The 17,069-nt window shown below is 40.5% G+C and overlaps 1 protein-coding gene across 1 annotated transcript in view; it reads right to left on the bottom strand.

The window, feature by feature from the left end:
- LOC103356344 (dihydropyridine-sensitive L-type skeletal muscle calcium channel subunit alpha-1) overlaps positions 1 to 17,069 on the bottom strand; it is a 98,569-nt gene that overhangs the window by 18,569 nt on the left and 62,931 nt on the right. Inside the window, exons 31-37 of the mRNA XM_008280448.1 lie at positions 11,492 to 11,518; positions 11,266 to 11,391; positions 11,119 to 11,184; positions 10,563 to 10,654; positions 8,292 to 8,451; positions 3,652 to 3,779; positions 2,665 to 2,761 (exon numbers count right to left, since the gene is read on the bottom strand). Coding sequence (XP_008278670.1) covers positions 2,665 to 2,761; positions 3,652 to 3,779; positions 8,292 to 8,451; positions 10,563 to 10,654; positions 11,119 to 11,184; positions 11,266 to 11,391; positions 11,492 to 11,518 — 696 coding nt within the window. The remainder of the gene's footprint in view (positions 1 to 2,664; positions 2,762 to 3,651; positions 3,780 to 8,291; positions 8,452 to 10,562; positions 10,655 to 11,118; positions 11,185 to 11,265; positions 11,392 to 11,491; positions 11,519 to 17,069) is intronic.

Below are 17,069 nucleotides of genomic sequence, written 5' to 3'. Positions count from 1 at the left end.
CTAATTTTTCCTAACTCCACACCTCCTGAGTGTTATTCTGCATTTGGGTCAACCTGGCTAGTTATCCGTGACACCTTTCTGGGACTGCATTGCTCATTCAGCTCAGTACACAAAAAGAGCCTAAATGGGCAGAAGATATTTTGCAATGAGAATAAATGAGGACAAAAGCTGAACCTGTGAAACTAGGAGTTTTGGAGCTCATGGCTCACATCTGATTCTGTGCAACATGTATATGTGGGTGGGTGGTTGGAAGGAGGAATGGATAGATATTGCATTTCATTTTATTAGTTATATTTTATCGCATAACAACTAAAGAATATTAGGGCAGAGCACTGAGTTGTGTAAAGGTCCTCTGTGGGTCTTATTGTTATTAGTATGTGGGAATTAGTACTATTGTAAATTAATCACGTTTTTGAGGGGCTAAGGGTGCTTGAACACTCATGAAACTTTGCACTGCAATGTATGTTTTTATAGTTCTATAAATGGGTGTGGCAAAATGGCTCTATGGCACCCCATACAAAGCTTGAAAGATGCGATCCCCAAATTGGTTCCACCAACATGTACCAAAGTGGGCTGCAATATTTTAGTTTAGGTACCTCCTCGGCTATACATTTATTCAGGAATTTTGCCATTTGGTTCCATTTTTGCCATTTGGAGCACACATACTTTCAAAAACTCCTCCTAGAGAATAAACCACTTCAAATTTGGTCAGTGCTATCTCAAATGAGCTTTCCATTAAACAGTATTGGGGTGACATGGCACATTTCATTGTACTGTCGTGAAACAAGAAATTAAAATTTATATTGATTACATTTATATTACACACTGTTGCCCATAAAGTTGGAATGAAATATTTATGTAGTTTTTCTCATGAAATGATTGTGACAATGTGATTTATTCTTCATAAAGTGTATATCTTCTCAAAACCTTCGAGACATCATAATATACAGTCATGGAAAAGGGGAGTTGTGGCATTGTCTTGTTGGAAAATCCAGTCATTCAAGGCAAGAAAGAGTTTTCCAGTTGATGGAAGAAGACTGTTTTCAAGAGTAGCCCTGTACATGACCTGGTTCATTCGCCCTTCACACAACTACATTTGCCCTGTTCCACTCATACTGAAACAACCCCAGATTGTCACTGATCCACCCCCATGTTTTACTGTAGGGGCAAGACAGTCTGGTTTGTCGGCTTCTCCAGGCTTCCTCCAAACCAGTAAGTTGACTGGAGTGGGCATCAACTGAAAATTGGATTCATCACTGAACAGAACCTTAGCCCAATCATCAACAGTCCAATCTTTGTGATCCCCAGAAAAGAGTAACCGGGCTTTCATCTGCCTTTCATTGATGAAGGGCTTCTTCTGTGCCCTGTGTGACTTCAGACCAGCTTCAACAAGTCGGTTTTGAACTGTCCTTGCTGAACAAGTTACATCTCTCAACAGTGCCCACTCATTTTTAAATTCCTTGGAGGTCTGGTGACAATTTCTTGACACAGGAACGGATGAGTGCACGGTCATCTCGTGGGGTAGAAAGCCTTTGCGACCAGCTAGCAATTTGGTAGTACCATGTTCGGCTTGTGTGCTACAGCTTGAATGTAAACAGGAAACCACTCTAGGCCTTTGCATGTGCAGTGCTGTTTATGACATGAAATGGCTTCTTATATACCCTGAGAATACAATTAAGCTTAAGCATGTCAAATAGGACATAAAGTATGATGTAATCAGCTGCATTTGTTGTCGTGTTCATTGTATTCTTCAGATAATGTACCTTTACTGGTACCAGGCATTAAAATGAACAAGAAATTGAAGAAAACAAGGGTGGTCTAATAGTTTTTTCTATGATTGCATGTACAATACAGAGTAAACATTTAACCACAATTAACTTTTGCAAACTGTGTATTCAGGCTTAAACTAAATTGGAGGTATTGAACAATATGATTAATGGTTTTGTTTCAAATTTTTCAACCTTAGTCATATAACAGGAAACACAAATTTTAGAGGATTTCATGCATTAGAATGTCCAATATTGTTCTTTCAAATGTCACTCGATCACTAATATAGAGTATGGCCACCCCCGACACGGATCAATGTATTAAGCCATTGTGGCATACTGTTCACAAGCTTGTTGATGGTGTCAATGGGCAAGGCGTCCCACTCTTCAGTCAGATTCCGAAGTCAGAATTTGTTTCACCTGGCTAACTGAGACTCAGTATGTAATCATTGCACCTGGTCAAAAGGGATTACTGATGTGTATAAATAGGAATAAAAAGGAACGGCCTTTCAGTCCCTCTATGGGACTTAATAGTCATTGGTGCACTTAAGCATCTTCTCACTGTGCACCTTACGGTTGTTGACTTGAAATGACTCTCCCACAAAAACTCACTTCTGTGAGGGGGATAACCAAACTCCAAGCACTGCCGGTTCACTCTGATTGCTGCATGTTCTTGCCTATTGTGTTAGGTTGTCCTCTGCCTCATTCTTCCCTCAGTGCACTTTTGCAGTGCGTCACATTGACAATTGGACCAATGGCAAACCCAAAACACTGAACTGGCAAAACCAAATACAGGTCAGTAAGGACTCTTCATTGTCTGACTGATGAGAAAAATACATCATTAAACTAGGATTACCACACTTGAATTACCACACACCAAGCTGACCATTTTTCTCACCTTGCAGGCAATGCGATGGGGACAGAACTTGCCAAAACCCAAAGGAGGAGGTATTCGACGCAGGAGTGTCACAACATCCAGATGCTTAATACGCCCCCTACAATGAAGAACAGAAAGTAAAAGATTTCATGTTCACACAAACAGACAAAACACCATTCTCAAATTTTGAAAAATATATAAACACAAATGGAGTCTTTTAAGAAATCCCCAAGTCTATACCTAAAGGAGACCAGTTGATCCCATTAACATCATACTTCATCCCTATGGTTTGACCCTACCTTTTACTCTACCGCACAGTTTACACAGGCTGTAACTCTTAGGTATGACCAGGGTAAGTCTTAGCCAACTATATAAGTGTATGCAGGTGTCCCCCTCTGGGTCCTAACTGGAACCACAGTAATGGTTCAAGCCACAGATGTCAAAACTAAACAGCACATACAGTGCTTCACGAAGTTCTTAGACCACCTGTCTAATTTGTTAAGCACTGTATATATACATATATATACACACCACCCAGCATCATGAAGTGCTTTATGGCGCACTCAGCTCTCAATATTTTATCATTTTAAACAGGAATGGGGTATTTCGAACGGAATTCACCTTTTTATATCCAAATTTGAGCTGGTTCACTGGGCTTCTCTGAGAATTCAGAAATTAATCAAGCAAACCATTCAACAACCAAAGCATTTTTTTCCTGTTAAGGAATGCAAGTAAATAACCATAATTTCACATCTTAATCAAGAAATAATAATGTGCTTTACTATTTTTTCTTTATTTTTATTTTTTTAAACAATACATTTGAAAATTCAGATAATAACAGTCGTTATATTTTAGCATTAAAAAGACCACTTTGGATAAAAAGCTTACTGGTTTTTGATTTTGGTATTTACCAATGCTGTTAATTTAGGGCAGCTGTGGCATAAACCTTACATGGGCTGGTGATCTAATTACATTTTTTAAGCACTGCACATACAAATTAACACTTACGTGGCTTCAGGATCATATTCTGCCCAAATTTTCTTAAACTCGTCCAAGTGCTGAGGTCCAAGAATAGACCAGTCCCGTGTCAAGTAGTCAAAATTATCCATGATGACAGCCACAAACAGGTTGATGATCTGTAAACAACAGAGCCGATATACAGTATGTGTTCAACTGCTCATGAAAAAAAAAGAAAAAAAGATTAAGGTAGAGGGGAAAATGAATCAGTTAAAAAGAGGCAGACTTTACATTTGGATGTATTTGCGCTACATGGCACTGTGCAGTACAGACATTTCTTGATTACCTTCTTGCAGTTCAGGTAGTGTTTGTGTTTGCATTTTACCCCGACCAAGGATTATTGTTGTTGACTAGTAGCTGTTAAGTCAAGTACTTAGTCAACTGGTGTTTACATAGTTTAGATATTAATTTAATTATCTTGTGGTGTACACAGATTCTGTAGGTCTCACACACCAAGGACACTATTATTTTGAAGGGGACAGGGGTAAGGTTTTCTGGGTTGTGGGGAAGTGGATGTGATATAAAAGGCTTTGAACTGTGAGTGAAGCTTGCTGTAAGTGGAGTCCAATAAAGGAACAGAGACTCAAGCTCAACTCTCGTCTCTCTTTTTATCGACTTCCGCAATCTAAATATATATTTTGGGGGGCATCAGAATTTGAATTATACCACTTATCAAACAACTATAACACAGTGCTAAGATCCTTTGTTGTGTAAAGTGGCAGCTCCACAACCTTTAATACGTTACTGTTGGACGAACTGGTTTCACAGCCATTCACACCTTGAGATAACTGAGTCCTGGGTCACTAATGGGCCATTAGCCATGTGAGCTGGAGTAATTATAAACATCTGAAACTCCCCAAAAGTCAGTTAAAACTGAAGAGGCGTCTTGAATGAAGGCGAAACAACTTCAAGAACCTAAAACAGAGGTCGAGTTGCTTTCTACTGAAGCTCCTAGGATGTTCTTTCAATTTAATTTTATGAGTGACACAGCAAACAACCAGACTGACTGCATAGCTATGTCCAAGGCAAAAACCCAAAACTATGACAGGTTGACCCCTATGCAGGAATATCTCCCACATCCCAGATCAGGGAAGGACTGAAGTGTGATAAACAGAGACTAAAGGATGATGACAGATGTAATTGCCAAAATGGTGCAAATGATTAATTTTTTGGTATGTTGAGCCAAAAGTAGAGGTGTCAGCATTGCAAAGGTGCCACTCTTTTAACCTGGCTAAATCCCCTTGGGAATTCATGCTGTGGAGCCCACCTAATCTGGAGCAGAGTTTTGGATTTAAATTATCTGTAAGATGCATGTCAATTTCACCAATTCATTTCCCGATGATTCTCTGTGAGCTACACAGATTCTCAGCTGGGGGAATTCATTACATCTGCAAACCTATTGAGCTGTACGTGGCTTTTGTCACAGAATTTTCTGAATTCATTTCACCATGGTGATGGCGGTGTGAATGGTTGCAGCGGCCCCTTCAGGAGACAACGAAAGTGAACATTTTGAGTGTCTTGCCTATCCCAGATGTTCATTCCGCAAAACTTACAGCCGACAGACTTTGCTGAACATCAGGGCAATGAACGCTGCTAAAATTGCGTCGCTCGGTTGTGATGTGGACATACTACACCAACATTGAGTTTGATCGGAGACGACGCTGGCAGTTACCCGAGAGAGAAGAAGGTGCAAATGGTACGAATGTAAACAAAGGAGGCGGAAGAGAGCTGAGATCCATACCAGGCTAAAGGCTAACCCGTCCAGACCAGCAGGACCGTCGCTACTACTCTCAAATGTCCGCTCCCTCGACAACAAGCTGAATGAGCTACATTTCCTGAGAGAAACCCACAGAGAATGGAAAGACTGCTGTGTGTTTGCTTTAACAGAAACATGGCTCCACAACATCCCAGACAGACATACAGCTGGAGGGGACGACATTGTTCCGGGTGGACAGACAGACAGCTAGCTCTGAACTTTTCCAGAGCTGCTGCAGGAGCAGGACACTGAACCTTGTCAGGGACTCCTCACACCCTCTCCATAAACTGTTTGAACTGCTGCCATCAGGCAAATGTTTCCGGAGCACTGAAGGAACGAACCTCCAGAATGATCAACAGCTTCATTCCACAAGCTCTCAGAATGCTGAACTGCTGATCTAGATATGCAAACACTTCTTTATCTAATTAGAGCCCTAGGACTACAGTGCATAGGACCCTCTTGAAAGTGAAGAAATTATTAGGGTCCGAACACTAGCAGTGTAAGGACCCTATCGTAATGCAAGGAATTCTTCTTATTAGGGTCCGAGCACTACAGGACCCTATTGGAACTGCTATGTCGTTTTTTCTTCGCCACAAAGAAACGCGTTTTTCGGGTCCTAAACGTATTCGAAAATGCACAAAACCTGGCACACGCATCAGACCCAGCGAAAATTTTTATAATTAGGGTGAAATACACACCTCAATAGAAAAATGGCTCTACGGCGCCACCTAGAAAGTTTCAATGGAGTCCCATTGGAAGCATGTTTGACCTAGACCTACACAATTTGGTAGGTAAATGGAAGAGGTCAGGACGAACAAAAAAGTTAGTGACAGCCATACCCTAAACCCAACAGGAAGTCCGCCATTTTGGATTGTTTGTTTGTCCAACCTGAGCTAACTCCTCCGAGGGGGTAAGTCACAGAGCGCTCAGATTTGGGTGGCATGCAGAATACGCCTTGAAGGTAAAATGTTATCAAAATCATGTGCAAAGATCAAAGGGCGTGGCCACGTCAGCCCTCTGATTTTTGATCCTTTGCCATGAAAGAGGAAGTACTGTGTAACTACCATGTACATGCTCCAATATGCCTTAAACTTTACATATTTGATCAGACTGTTGTCCTGATCACATCTGTATGCCAAAATCCATTCACAGTCATAGCGCTACCGATTGGAAGTGCGAGGGCCCGTCCAATGCTTCTTGCAGCTTTAATTACTTTTAGCTTTTGGATCCTGAAGAAACGCTCTCTCATCTTGTTTGTACTACTGTTGTATGAGCAGCAAAATGACAATAAACTTGATTTGATTTGTTTTGAATGAAGCTGCACAACTACAGTATCGCACACTGTATGCATTGCCACGGGAATATACATGGATTAGTTGGTAATGCAGAAAAAGCATAAATGTGTCTTTGTGTTTGGTCTCAATTTGCTGGCAAGTTTCTTTTTTGTGTGTTGCAGCTAACAGAATGAATAGAAAACTGATCATTCTGTTGGTATTTAATAAAGAAAACATTTAGTCAGGATCATTAATTTCACCTTGATTTAAAGTGACACCCTGCATTATGGGACAGTGTCAAATCTAAATGCATTTCAATACAATATCATATTTAAATATATGAAGCTCTAAAGTACAGCTGTCAGTCTGAAATAAGTGGCTACACTGATCAGTAAAATAAATGTAGTAACACAAATTAACAGTATTCTGACAGCATTCCTGTCATGCATCATTTGCAGGAGCAGACCCCAACCTAACCCGAACTGTTTTTACTGTCATAAATGTTTATATTCCTTGTAGCTACACATTAAACCTACCTGCTGATTGAAGTAGGCAGGACACCATTGGTCCATTTTGTGCAGAAGAAGAGTTGCCTTTGTGATACCTGATACCTCTGACTGGGGCTTTAGTTCTTGTCAAGCCAGCTTATACATAGACAGTCTTTGTGTAAGTCGGCTATGTCAAACTTGCTTCATGGTACAGCCCTGTGTATCGTTCTACTTCTTTTTAGATAAAACGAAAATAAAAACAAAACAGAAAGGCTTTTGGCTTTATCAGTGCGTACTGGACAGTTCACACAGGAGTATGTTGAGATGGCAACCCAGGAGCAGTGTTGCACACTACAATGTTACAAGCACACATCAGGGGGTCTTTTGCACTGTTAAAGATATATATACTTTTCTAACTGGATGTTTAATGTGCCGTGTTAAAATTGGTGAAAGAAAGACCGAAAAGCAACAGATTCATATGATCGTGATTCTTGGCCTGCTCATTCACAATTCATTTTCTCTTAATAAGAATCATAGCTAACTAACTAAAGTCTATGTTTCTAAATAATATAACTATATAAATAGCGCATTTCATTATAATAACTGATTCTCAATAAAAGCAATAGTGGGACATACTGGTTGCAAATGTTTGGTCACATAAGTAACTGAATTTACTAAATCTATGTCAGGAAACAGTGACAGCTAAGGATGACATTCATGCAGGAGTATTTTTCATTTTTCTTTTTGCTGAAAAGAAAAAGAAAAGAAAACTCTACTTTATTTCACCCTCATATATTTCCAGTGTTATGCCAATTTTGACTGTATGGGTCATAATAATGTTTCACTCTACACGTCCATTGTAGAGATTCAGGCAAATGGGAATTTGCACAAAACTGAGTGAATGCCAATTTTATGCCATCCCATGGGCCTAGCTACTGCGTTTACCTTGACTCAGACTTAAGTACAAATGTTTAAAATGATTCATCTTTTTTTTGTTTTCTTTTAGAAAGCTGTATGAAGATCATGCTACATGCCATTTTGTTGGGTTGAAATAAACTAGAATTCTCCTTTAGGTTATCTTTGAATCTGTAGTAAGTATGTGCATCATTTTACCAGAAAAGCACAGAGCATGTAGAAACTCATGAAGTAGATGATGGCAAAGTTGGATCCACAAGTGTATTCTTCCCCAGGCAGGTAGTCCGACTTTGGGTCACACTTCTTCCCATACATAGAAGCTAACATCACTTCGTGCCACGCCTCCCCTGTAGCACATCTAAGTAACAGAGTTAGTAAAAAGTTTCAGGCCACACACTGAAACAAAACACACTGAAAAAGCTATTTGTCACTTCTGTATTACTGTCTAACTTGGTCTTTTTACCTGTTGGCTTTGGGAATGGGATTTAATCTATGTTACCCAGTTAGAAGCAGCAGAAAACCATTAATGCTGCTTCTGCAAAAGCAGTCCGTCAAAGATGTAAGCAATGTACATGTGAGTTTTCTTTCTGTGAGTATTGATAATGTTGAAAATGTAAAATGTGAGTTTCTGTTTCACTTGGCTACTGCATAAAAGTACACTATGAACATAAATATAATTTTATTACATGGCGTGTATTTATTTAAATGATCACCAGTGTAATTTTTTTGTGAATATTTTAAATATTTAATGTTACAACTAATGGATGTGTTGTTCCTCAGGCTTTACACATGGTCTTTGTTCTAAAAGTGATGTGCTTATGTAAAAAAAAAAAGCATTTTATTTTTTTTTAGCAGATTATTTAAAGTGCACTTTTGCTGTTGTAACGGCATAGGTAGTGCTCATAGCATTGTTTTTTTCTCTCAGACATTTACTTATCATTAAGCCTTATAGCTGTACCATCAACTTAGTAGCCGTAATGTACTGTGAATGCATTCAGTTGCCAATCCACAGGTAAATTATGCAGCCCTTACTTATACCTCAGTGAACTCAAACCAGTTTCTGATGTCACACCAATAATTTTATGGTTGAGGCAAATCCACGGCCATCAGCTTATGTGTTGCCAAATGCACCCTGAGCTCAGCATGGAAATCAAATTTACAAATAGACAAGATGGAAACTAAATACAAGTATTTGAGGATTATCAGTTGTTGCTGTTGTGGTGTCCATGACACACAACTGCCTTTTCTTTATCTTAACTACTAGATAAAACCTGAAGGCTGTACTACAAAGTCAGATTAGTGGGTTAGCGAGGTATGATAAGACTAAAGTCAGAGTTTTCATTTTCACAAAGGTGGCTCTCTTTATGCTGCTAGATCACCATGGTAACAGTGCTGTTTAACATCATGCATTTTTATATTCCTCATTGTTTTCCATTATAACAACCTGATGACTGAAGCAGCTGCACACGATTGTTTTACTTTGTGCAGAAGAGTCACAAGGCATGTTAAATGCCTCCTTTTCTATGACCACATGCAAAGTTTGAAGCAGAAAGTCTGAGTTAACAGAGAAAGTTGATATCCACCTTCATGATACCTGTGATCTCTGGCTGGGGCTTTAGTTTTTGTCGTGCCAACTTACACAAAGAAAGCTAGCTTCATTGTCAGGCCCCCATCACAGCCTCAGCCTCCGCCTATCCCTCTCTCTCCCTTTCTATCCCCGTCCCTTTCACTCGGCCTCGCTCTCTCTCCGTCTCTCCTGTCTTTGCATTCTTTTATGCAGTGTGCCTAATTACAGGGATTGGAGGCAGTAGTGGGGAGTGGCTCATCTGCATCTAATCACCTTGTTCCATAAAAACCTGGCTCTTCCCTCGACTCTCCGCAGGATCGTAGACATTGTTGCCTAATTTTCCTGCTGATTCCCAAGCCGCTGCCACCTGACCGTCCTGTATCAGCGACACACTCGCTGTCTTGATCATATTCGTTTTCCTTAGATCCCTCCTCTGTTGTTAGAGTTTTTCTTGGGCTTTTGTAGTTTTGCTCGTGCGCCTGCTTAGTTCTTCCATTCCAAATGAGTTTGTGTTAGTTTTTTTGTTAATAAAACTTTTGTGTGTTGAAAACATGTCTCCGCCTGAGCGTGTCCACCGTGACATTCATAGTACAGCCCTCTCTTCTTTCAATTTGATCTATTTTGAAGCTTGGCAGCCGATCACAAATAAAAACATGTAGCCATGGCATTCCTACTTGACATATAAAGGACAGTATAAACACTTAATATTTTTACTTTTTGGTACAAAAATAATAGGATATTACAGGCATGTTAGTGCTCTGTAGTGGGTGTGTGTTCAATACCAAGGTGTTTATTTATCACACCAGATATCATCATGCAGTGGTGTAGGATGCTGCCAGTTGCAGTGATGGTTATTCAATGCATACTTTTGGGGCTTTAACACTAAATGAAATGACACCAACCTGAATAACAGCAGCACAGCCTGTGGGAATGTCTGGAAGTTGTTGTTTCTGTTTATGTATGTGCCATCAACCAAAGCAATTTTACCAAATATCTGTAGAAAAAAGACATTTTCATTAGGGATAATATCCACACCAGCTCTCCGGTAGCACACCAGGGATTTTTAGGACTTGCTGTAATGGAGCATATAGACTTAGAGGGTATACCACTGCCAAAAAATGCCACATTAATTTTTTTCTACAGACTAGTATAGACTAAATAAATACTTGTGCGTAGAAATGTAGCTATTAATGTACATGTGTATCCAATTAGATGGGCGTGCAGTAATAACATTCTTAAAGTTTTGAAACTGAAATACATAACATGTAAGAAATTACTTAATAAAATTGTTTGTCCAACACGAGAAAGCAAGGGAATTAGCAAACCAAAGCTACCAGCTTTCCATTAATTAGGTCCTGTATTTCCTTTCTCTTCTCACCATTAGGTGACTTTGATGTCAAGGTTGACAAAAATTAATTTGTGTGTGTCTGTGTGTGTTATGAGTTTGTGTGTGTATACCTGCATTCCAACCACAGCATATATAAAGAACAGCATTAGAATGAGCAGGGCAACATAAGGAAGAGCCTGCAACACAACCAATGACACAATCAGATGGACATCGTCAGCAGGACTAAAGGCTCATGTGTGTTGAGTGATTATACTGACCTGAAGAGATTTGATGAAGGTCCACAGAAGATTTCGTATGCCCTCAGAGCGATTCAAAAGCTTCACCAGACGCATGACACGGAAGAGTCTGAAGAATGTGATTGACACGCTCATGTTCTCAGAAGACTGTTTTAGAGAGTGTGGACAAATGGAACATTACATTGTGCCAACTACTAAACACTGCTGAATTCAAAATTCAACTTCAAGAAATGTTGACACAACTCACCGCAATAGCTTGCATGGGATCCACTTCCTGCAGAGACAAATGTATTTTTTATACTGCTGTTTTTTGACAAATTACTTTAATAAACACATTTTGCTACATACAGTATATGATGGAAGTGAGCACTCCTTAGTGAAATATCACTGATGAGTCAAAATGGAATCACCTCTCCATAACTGCATTTTTTCAGAGCTGATAAGTAGTCTTTCCTCTTATGAACAGTCAATAACGATTACTTTAAAGAGACAGCAGAAGGTAAACAGCCTGTTATCACACACAACATGCATGAATATGAGAGGGTAAAAGAGGGTAAAATGGGCCTGAGGGTCGATGGATTTGGTGGATATGTAGATTTGGATGTCATCGGCGTAACAGTGAAAACGGAGGCTGTGGCGATGGATAACCTGACCGAGGGGGAGGAGGTAAAGGATGAAGAGGAGAGGGCCAAGCACCGAGCCTTGAGGGACACCGTGGGACAGGGGGGCAATAGAGGAGGAGCAGTTGTTGATAAAAATGAACTGTTTCTGGTCTGTGAGGTATGATGTCAGTCAAGTGAGGGCATCATCCGTTATGTGGAGAAAAGATTTTAGACGGGAAAGCAGGATGGAATGGTTAATTGTGTCGAAGGCGGCAGTGAGGTCAAGGAGGATGAGGATGGAGAGTAGGCCTGAGTCAGAGGAGAGGAGGAGATCATTGGTAACTTTGAGAAGGGACGGAGGAACAGTGGATGAGCTAAGAGAGGAGTTGACAATTCTGGTGATAAATGGGGCAATGGTGAGGAGGCCATGTTTAATGAGGGAGGATGGGATGGGGTCTAAAATGTAAGTGGAAGATTTTATGGAAGTGATGATTTTAATCAGATCAGCTTGGGAGACTGGTGAAAATTTAGAGAGAGGAGAGGTGATGAGAGGAGGGGAGGGGAGGGAGGGGACATGGGAGGGGGGCGGTGTGGATAAGGAGTTTGGATTGGAAGAACAAGAAGAAGGAGTTGCATTTATTAACAGTAAATGAATCTGAGGTGTTCTCGCTGAGGTTGAGCAGTTTGCTAATGGTGGAAAAAAGAGCCTTTTGGTTATTGGAGCCTGCATGGATGAGGTTTGAGTAGTAGGTGGAGCGGGCATTGATGAGGGCGGATTTGTAAAGTTGAATGTGGTCCATGTATGCTTGTAGATGAACTGTAAGTCCTGATTTTTTAGAAAGTCTTTCAAGCTGGCGTTTTTGTGATTTTAGGTGGGGAAGATCAGGGGTGAACCAGGGGGCTGAGTGTGTAAAAGAAACTGTTTTGGTTTTTAAGGGGGCTAATTGATTGAGGCAGGTGGAGAGAGAGTTGTTATAGTGGTTGATAAGGTATTCTAGGTTGCCTGACGGGGGGGGAAATAGGTAAGGTGGCACTGAGAGCGACCGAGAAGTCTTGAGGCTGGATAGATTTGATGTTTCTGAAGGATATGGTGCATTTTTCTTTTTGGATGGGGGTGGGAAGGTGGATGTCAAAGATTATGGCCAGGTGGTCGGAGATGTGGAGGTTGAGGCTGGTGAGTTGCTGAATGGTGAGACCAGTGGAGCAGACTAGTTCCAGGGTGTGGCCATGGGAGTGGGTGGGGAAGTTGACATGTTGTGTGAGGTTTAGACAGTCGAGGAGGTCCAAGAAGTCTGAGGCGAGTTTGCAGTTTTTGTTGTCGATGTGGAAGTTAAAGTCACCTAGAAGTAAAACTGAGGGTGAGATGGCTGTTAGATGAGTGGCGAGGTCAGTGAAATCAGAGAGGAAAGACGGGTTAGGCTTGGGGGGGCAGTAGATTATAGCGATTACAAGGAAGTTGGGGGAGAGTAATTTGAGAGCAATGTGTTCAAATGATTCAACCGAGGGAGTGGAAATACGGTTAACTTTGAGGTGGCTCTTGAGAATGGAGGCAAAACCGCCGCCTCTACCAGTGGGGCGGGGTCGGTCAATGTATTTGTATCCAGAGGGGGTGGCTTGGTTGAGGGAGAAATAATCTATATGGCTATGCCAGGTTTCAGTAATACAGAGGAAGTCGAGGTTATTATCCATGATAAAATCATTCAGAATGACTGCTTTATTGTTGATGGAGCGAGTGTCGTGAAGAGCAGGCTTGAGGATTTGCTGCTGGGCACCATGTTGTGAGATGCGGGGGAGCAGGGAGAGGTTTTATATATAGTCCTCATACACACGTGGACAATATTGTTGGTATTCCTCGGTAATGAAAGAAAAACCCACAGTGGTCACAGAAATAACTTAAATCTGACAAAAAGAAATAATAAATAAAACTTCTATGAAAGTTTAGCAGTGAAAATCAGACATTGCTTATGAACAGTGGTTCAACAGAATTATTAAAAAAAAAACTAATTCATGAAACAGGCCTGGACAAAAATGATGGTACCCCTAGAAAAGACTGAAAATAATGTGACCATAGGGACATGTTCAATCAAGGTGGGTGCTGTGATTATGGACACGTTTCATTGTATGTCTCGTATTCCTGTGGATTTTCTGTGTGTTTTTGGTTGGTGTGTCTTTCACTTTCAGGCTGGGCGGGGGCCGATCGGAGGAGGACGCTCCCTCACCGGTACAGCTGCGACTCATTGTCTGATCAGTAGACAGGATAAAGCCTCCACTCACCTGGACTCCTGTGCCAGATGATTGTGATCCCCACCAGTGGTACATGCAGGCCATTAGCAGCAGTTTTGAGTGCTTGTGTTCCTCTGCTAAACTATTTCGAGTTTACGAGTAATTGTGACTTCTCTTCTCTGTTCTCCAGCGTCCTCTCCGCCGGCCCCAGCGTCCAGCCGTCTGCCCTCACGCCAGCCTTTAACCACACATTCCCCGCTGCACACCGTGGCGTCTCCAGTAAAAAAAACCAGACCACTCCTCAACCGTCTCTGCATCTGTCCAACACCATTCTGCCTCACCACTGCCACCTGGTCCACCGTCTACCCTCCGGCTCCCTGCAGTCACTAAGCCTCCCATCTTATGCTGGGTTCCTACATATCATTTGCAGACTGTAGTACTGTACATACCGTTTGGTCTGCTTGTTAATTAATCTCCCTCCTGGCCTGGTAGTACGAAGTTCGAGTCGGATTACAATTGCCGATACTGCCAAGTAATTCCTGCGTCTAGTATTATCTGCTCTGTCTTTGTATCTAGTTTCTGTGATTTGTTTTATACCTCTTTAGTAATTATCCGCTCTGCCTCTGGTAGTCAGTAGTGTACTTTTCCTTGAGTTCTGGTTGTATTTTCCATTCATGTTAGTGTAGCCTTTGACCGGTTACCCTTGACCCAGTTTCCCATTCTGGCTAAAGTATAACTATTGTAGCATAGCTTCTTGCTTTCATTTTATTTTGTATACACATTAAAATCACTGCTGTAAATAAAAGTGCTCTTTGTTCAAATGAGCCTGTCTCTGCTGTGTATCTGTCTGCACGAGTCTCTGAGTCCAATCCATGACACTTTCCAAAGGAAACCAATTAGCATCTTGTATTATCAGGCAAGTAAGATTGTGAAAAGCCATGGAGCTGGCCACAAGCAGTGAAAATTATTTATTACTAGTTTTACTCATCAATTTATTAAACTGACAAGAATAAATACAGAGTTCTTTTCAACTGGAACAATTGCCCTTCATAGATACCTTCCAGGAGAAGCTTGAATTTTGTGTTGGTATGGATATTGTTTATAGATTTGGCATCATAAAACACTCAAAGCTTTAGAATTTTAGGAAAAACATGATCACAGCAAAAGATTAGATTTCAGGCTTCAGTCTGAATTAATCAGTTCAGAAAGTGTTTAGTTGCTTTTACTTTTTGCACACTTAGTTGTCTTATGGATTTAATTTTAAATGAATGAAATGGGCATTATTTACAATTAATATACATTCAATCCCCCATTCAAAATGAAAAGCATGCTTTTAGAAATATTTGCAATTTAAATGAATCACAACCTGAAATCACGTACCAAATTATTTAGACCCTTTGCTGTGGCACTCTAAATTATGGTCCAGTATGTTCTCGTTCATGAGGTGTATCTAAAACTTGAACGGAAACTACCCGTTGACTTTAATAGATTGGAAATAGTTTCGAAAGGTGCACATTTGAGCATATAAGATCACACAGTTCAGTGTTTGTCATGACTAAAACCAACCCATCTTAATGGAACTGACAACAGTCTCGAGAGGCACCGATCAGGGTTAGATCTACAAAACCATTTCAAAGGTGTTACTGAGAGCACTGTGTCAGTTGTGAAATGTAGGAAGTATGGAACCAACATGACTCAAATGTGGCAGTCTGACTGGAATGAGTATATGAGTATGTAGGCCTTGATCAGGAAGGGGATTAGGAACCTAACAGTTAATTTAAATTGCTAACGAGCTTCAGAAGTCCCTGTCCAGACATTAGAAAACTTGCCTGAAGGAAACATCTCAGAACTACTTAATCAATCAGGCTTTTATGGTAGAGCAGCAAGATGTAAGTCACTCTTGAATAAAAGTTACAACAATCCACCACAAGCATGCCAATCAGCATTTTAAGCACTCTGGTACTGTACGCACTACTCATCCCCTTATGCTATCCCTACGGTGAAACAAGTTCGTAACAGTATCATCTATGGGAGAGCTTCTCAGCGGCAGGGACAGTGAGACTGGTCAAAATTAATGGAAGAATGAACATGGCCAAAAACGCAGACATCAATAAACAAAACCTGCTTCAAAGTGCAGTGACTTTCCACTTGAGTGAGAGTTCACTCTGTTGCACAACGATTACTTGAAGCAAATCAAATACTACGCTGGAGTGGCTTTTGGACAATTCTCAGGAAAGTGGTAGAGCAAAAGCTTAGACTTCAACCCCATAGAACATTTGTTGAGAAAAAAAAAAAAGGCAGAACACTCTTCATGCAATCTGATGGGCCTTGACAGGATCTGCAAGGAACAATGGAATAAACTGCTCTGACCAGGTGTGCAAAGCTTGCAGAGACTGTGATTGCTTCTTAAGGGTCCCCTACAGAGGGTTGAATTATGGGTCTGAAGTCTATGCCTGGTAGAGTATATAGTATGAGCATTTTATGAGATTTTTCACAAATCTGGCAACTAAATCGTTACCAAACAACTTCTTCACCAATATGTTTGTAAAGGTGTAATATCATGCCTTAAAATGTTGAAGTTCAACTCTCGTGGGAAACCCTGAAAAACACCTGCTCAAGTTAGGGTACCGATAAATGATTGACGAAAAATCAATTTTACAATTTCTATGTGATTAATATATTTTTAAAAAAAAAACAATATTAGCAGACCTGATGAAACTGAAAGATGAACTTAAAACACTGTCTGAATCAGTGCAGTGTTTGTAAAAATGACATTTCTTCTAAACTGGTATCTTCACCCGCTGACTGTAAAAAAACATGACATCAGCTGTTGGTAAATGTCTGAACTAATCATTAACAAATGAAATATGTGACTTTTTCTTCTTTTTATGTCCATTATGTAGGATTGCTCATCTTTTTGTCTCTTACACAGCTCTATGTGGGAAACCTGTTTAACCACAGATGCTACATGATTCAGCTAAAGTTTAAATGTTGTTTCTC

Source organism: Stegastes partitus, unplaced genomic scaffold (genome assembly GCF_000690725.1).
Source record: "Stegastes partitus isolate 25-593 unplaced genomic scaffold, Stegastes_partitus-1.0.2 Scaffold194, whole genome shotgun sequence".
Classification (NCBI taxonomy): Eukaryota; Metazoa; Chordata; class Actinopteri; family Pomacentridae; genus Stegastes; species Stegastes partitus.
This window is presented reverse-complemented; position numbering and strand designations above follow the sequence as displayed.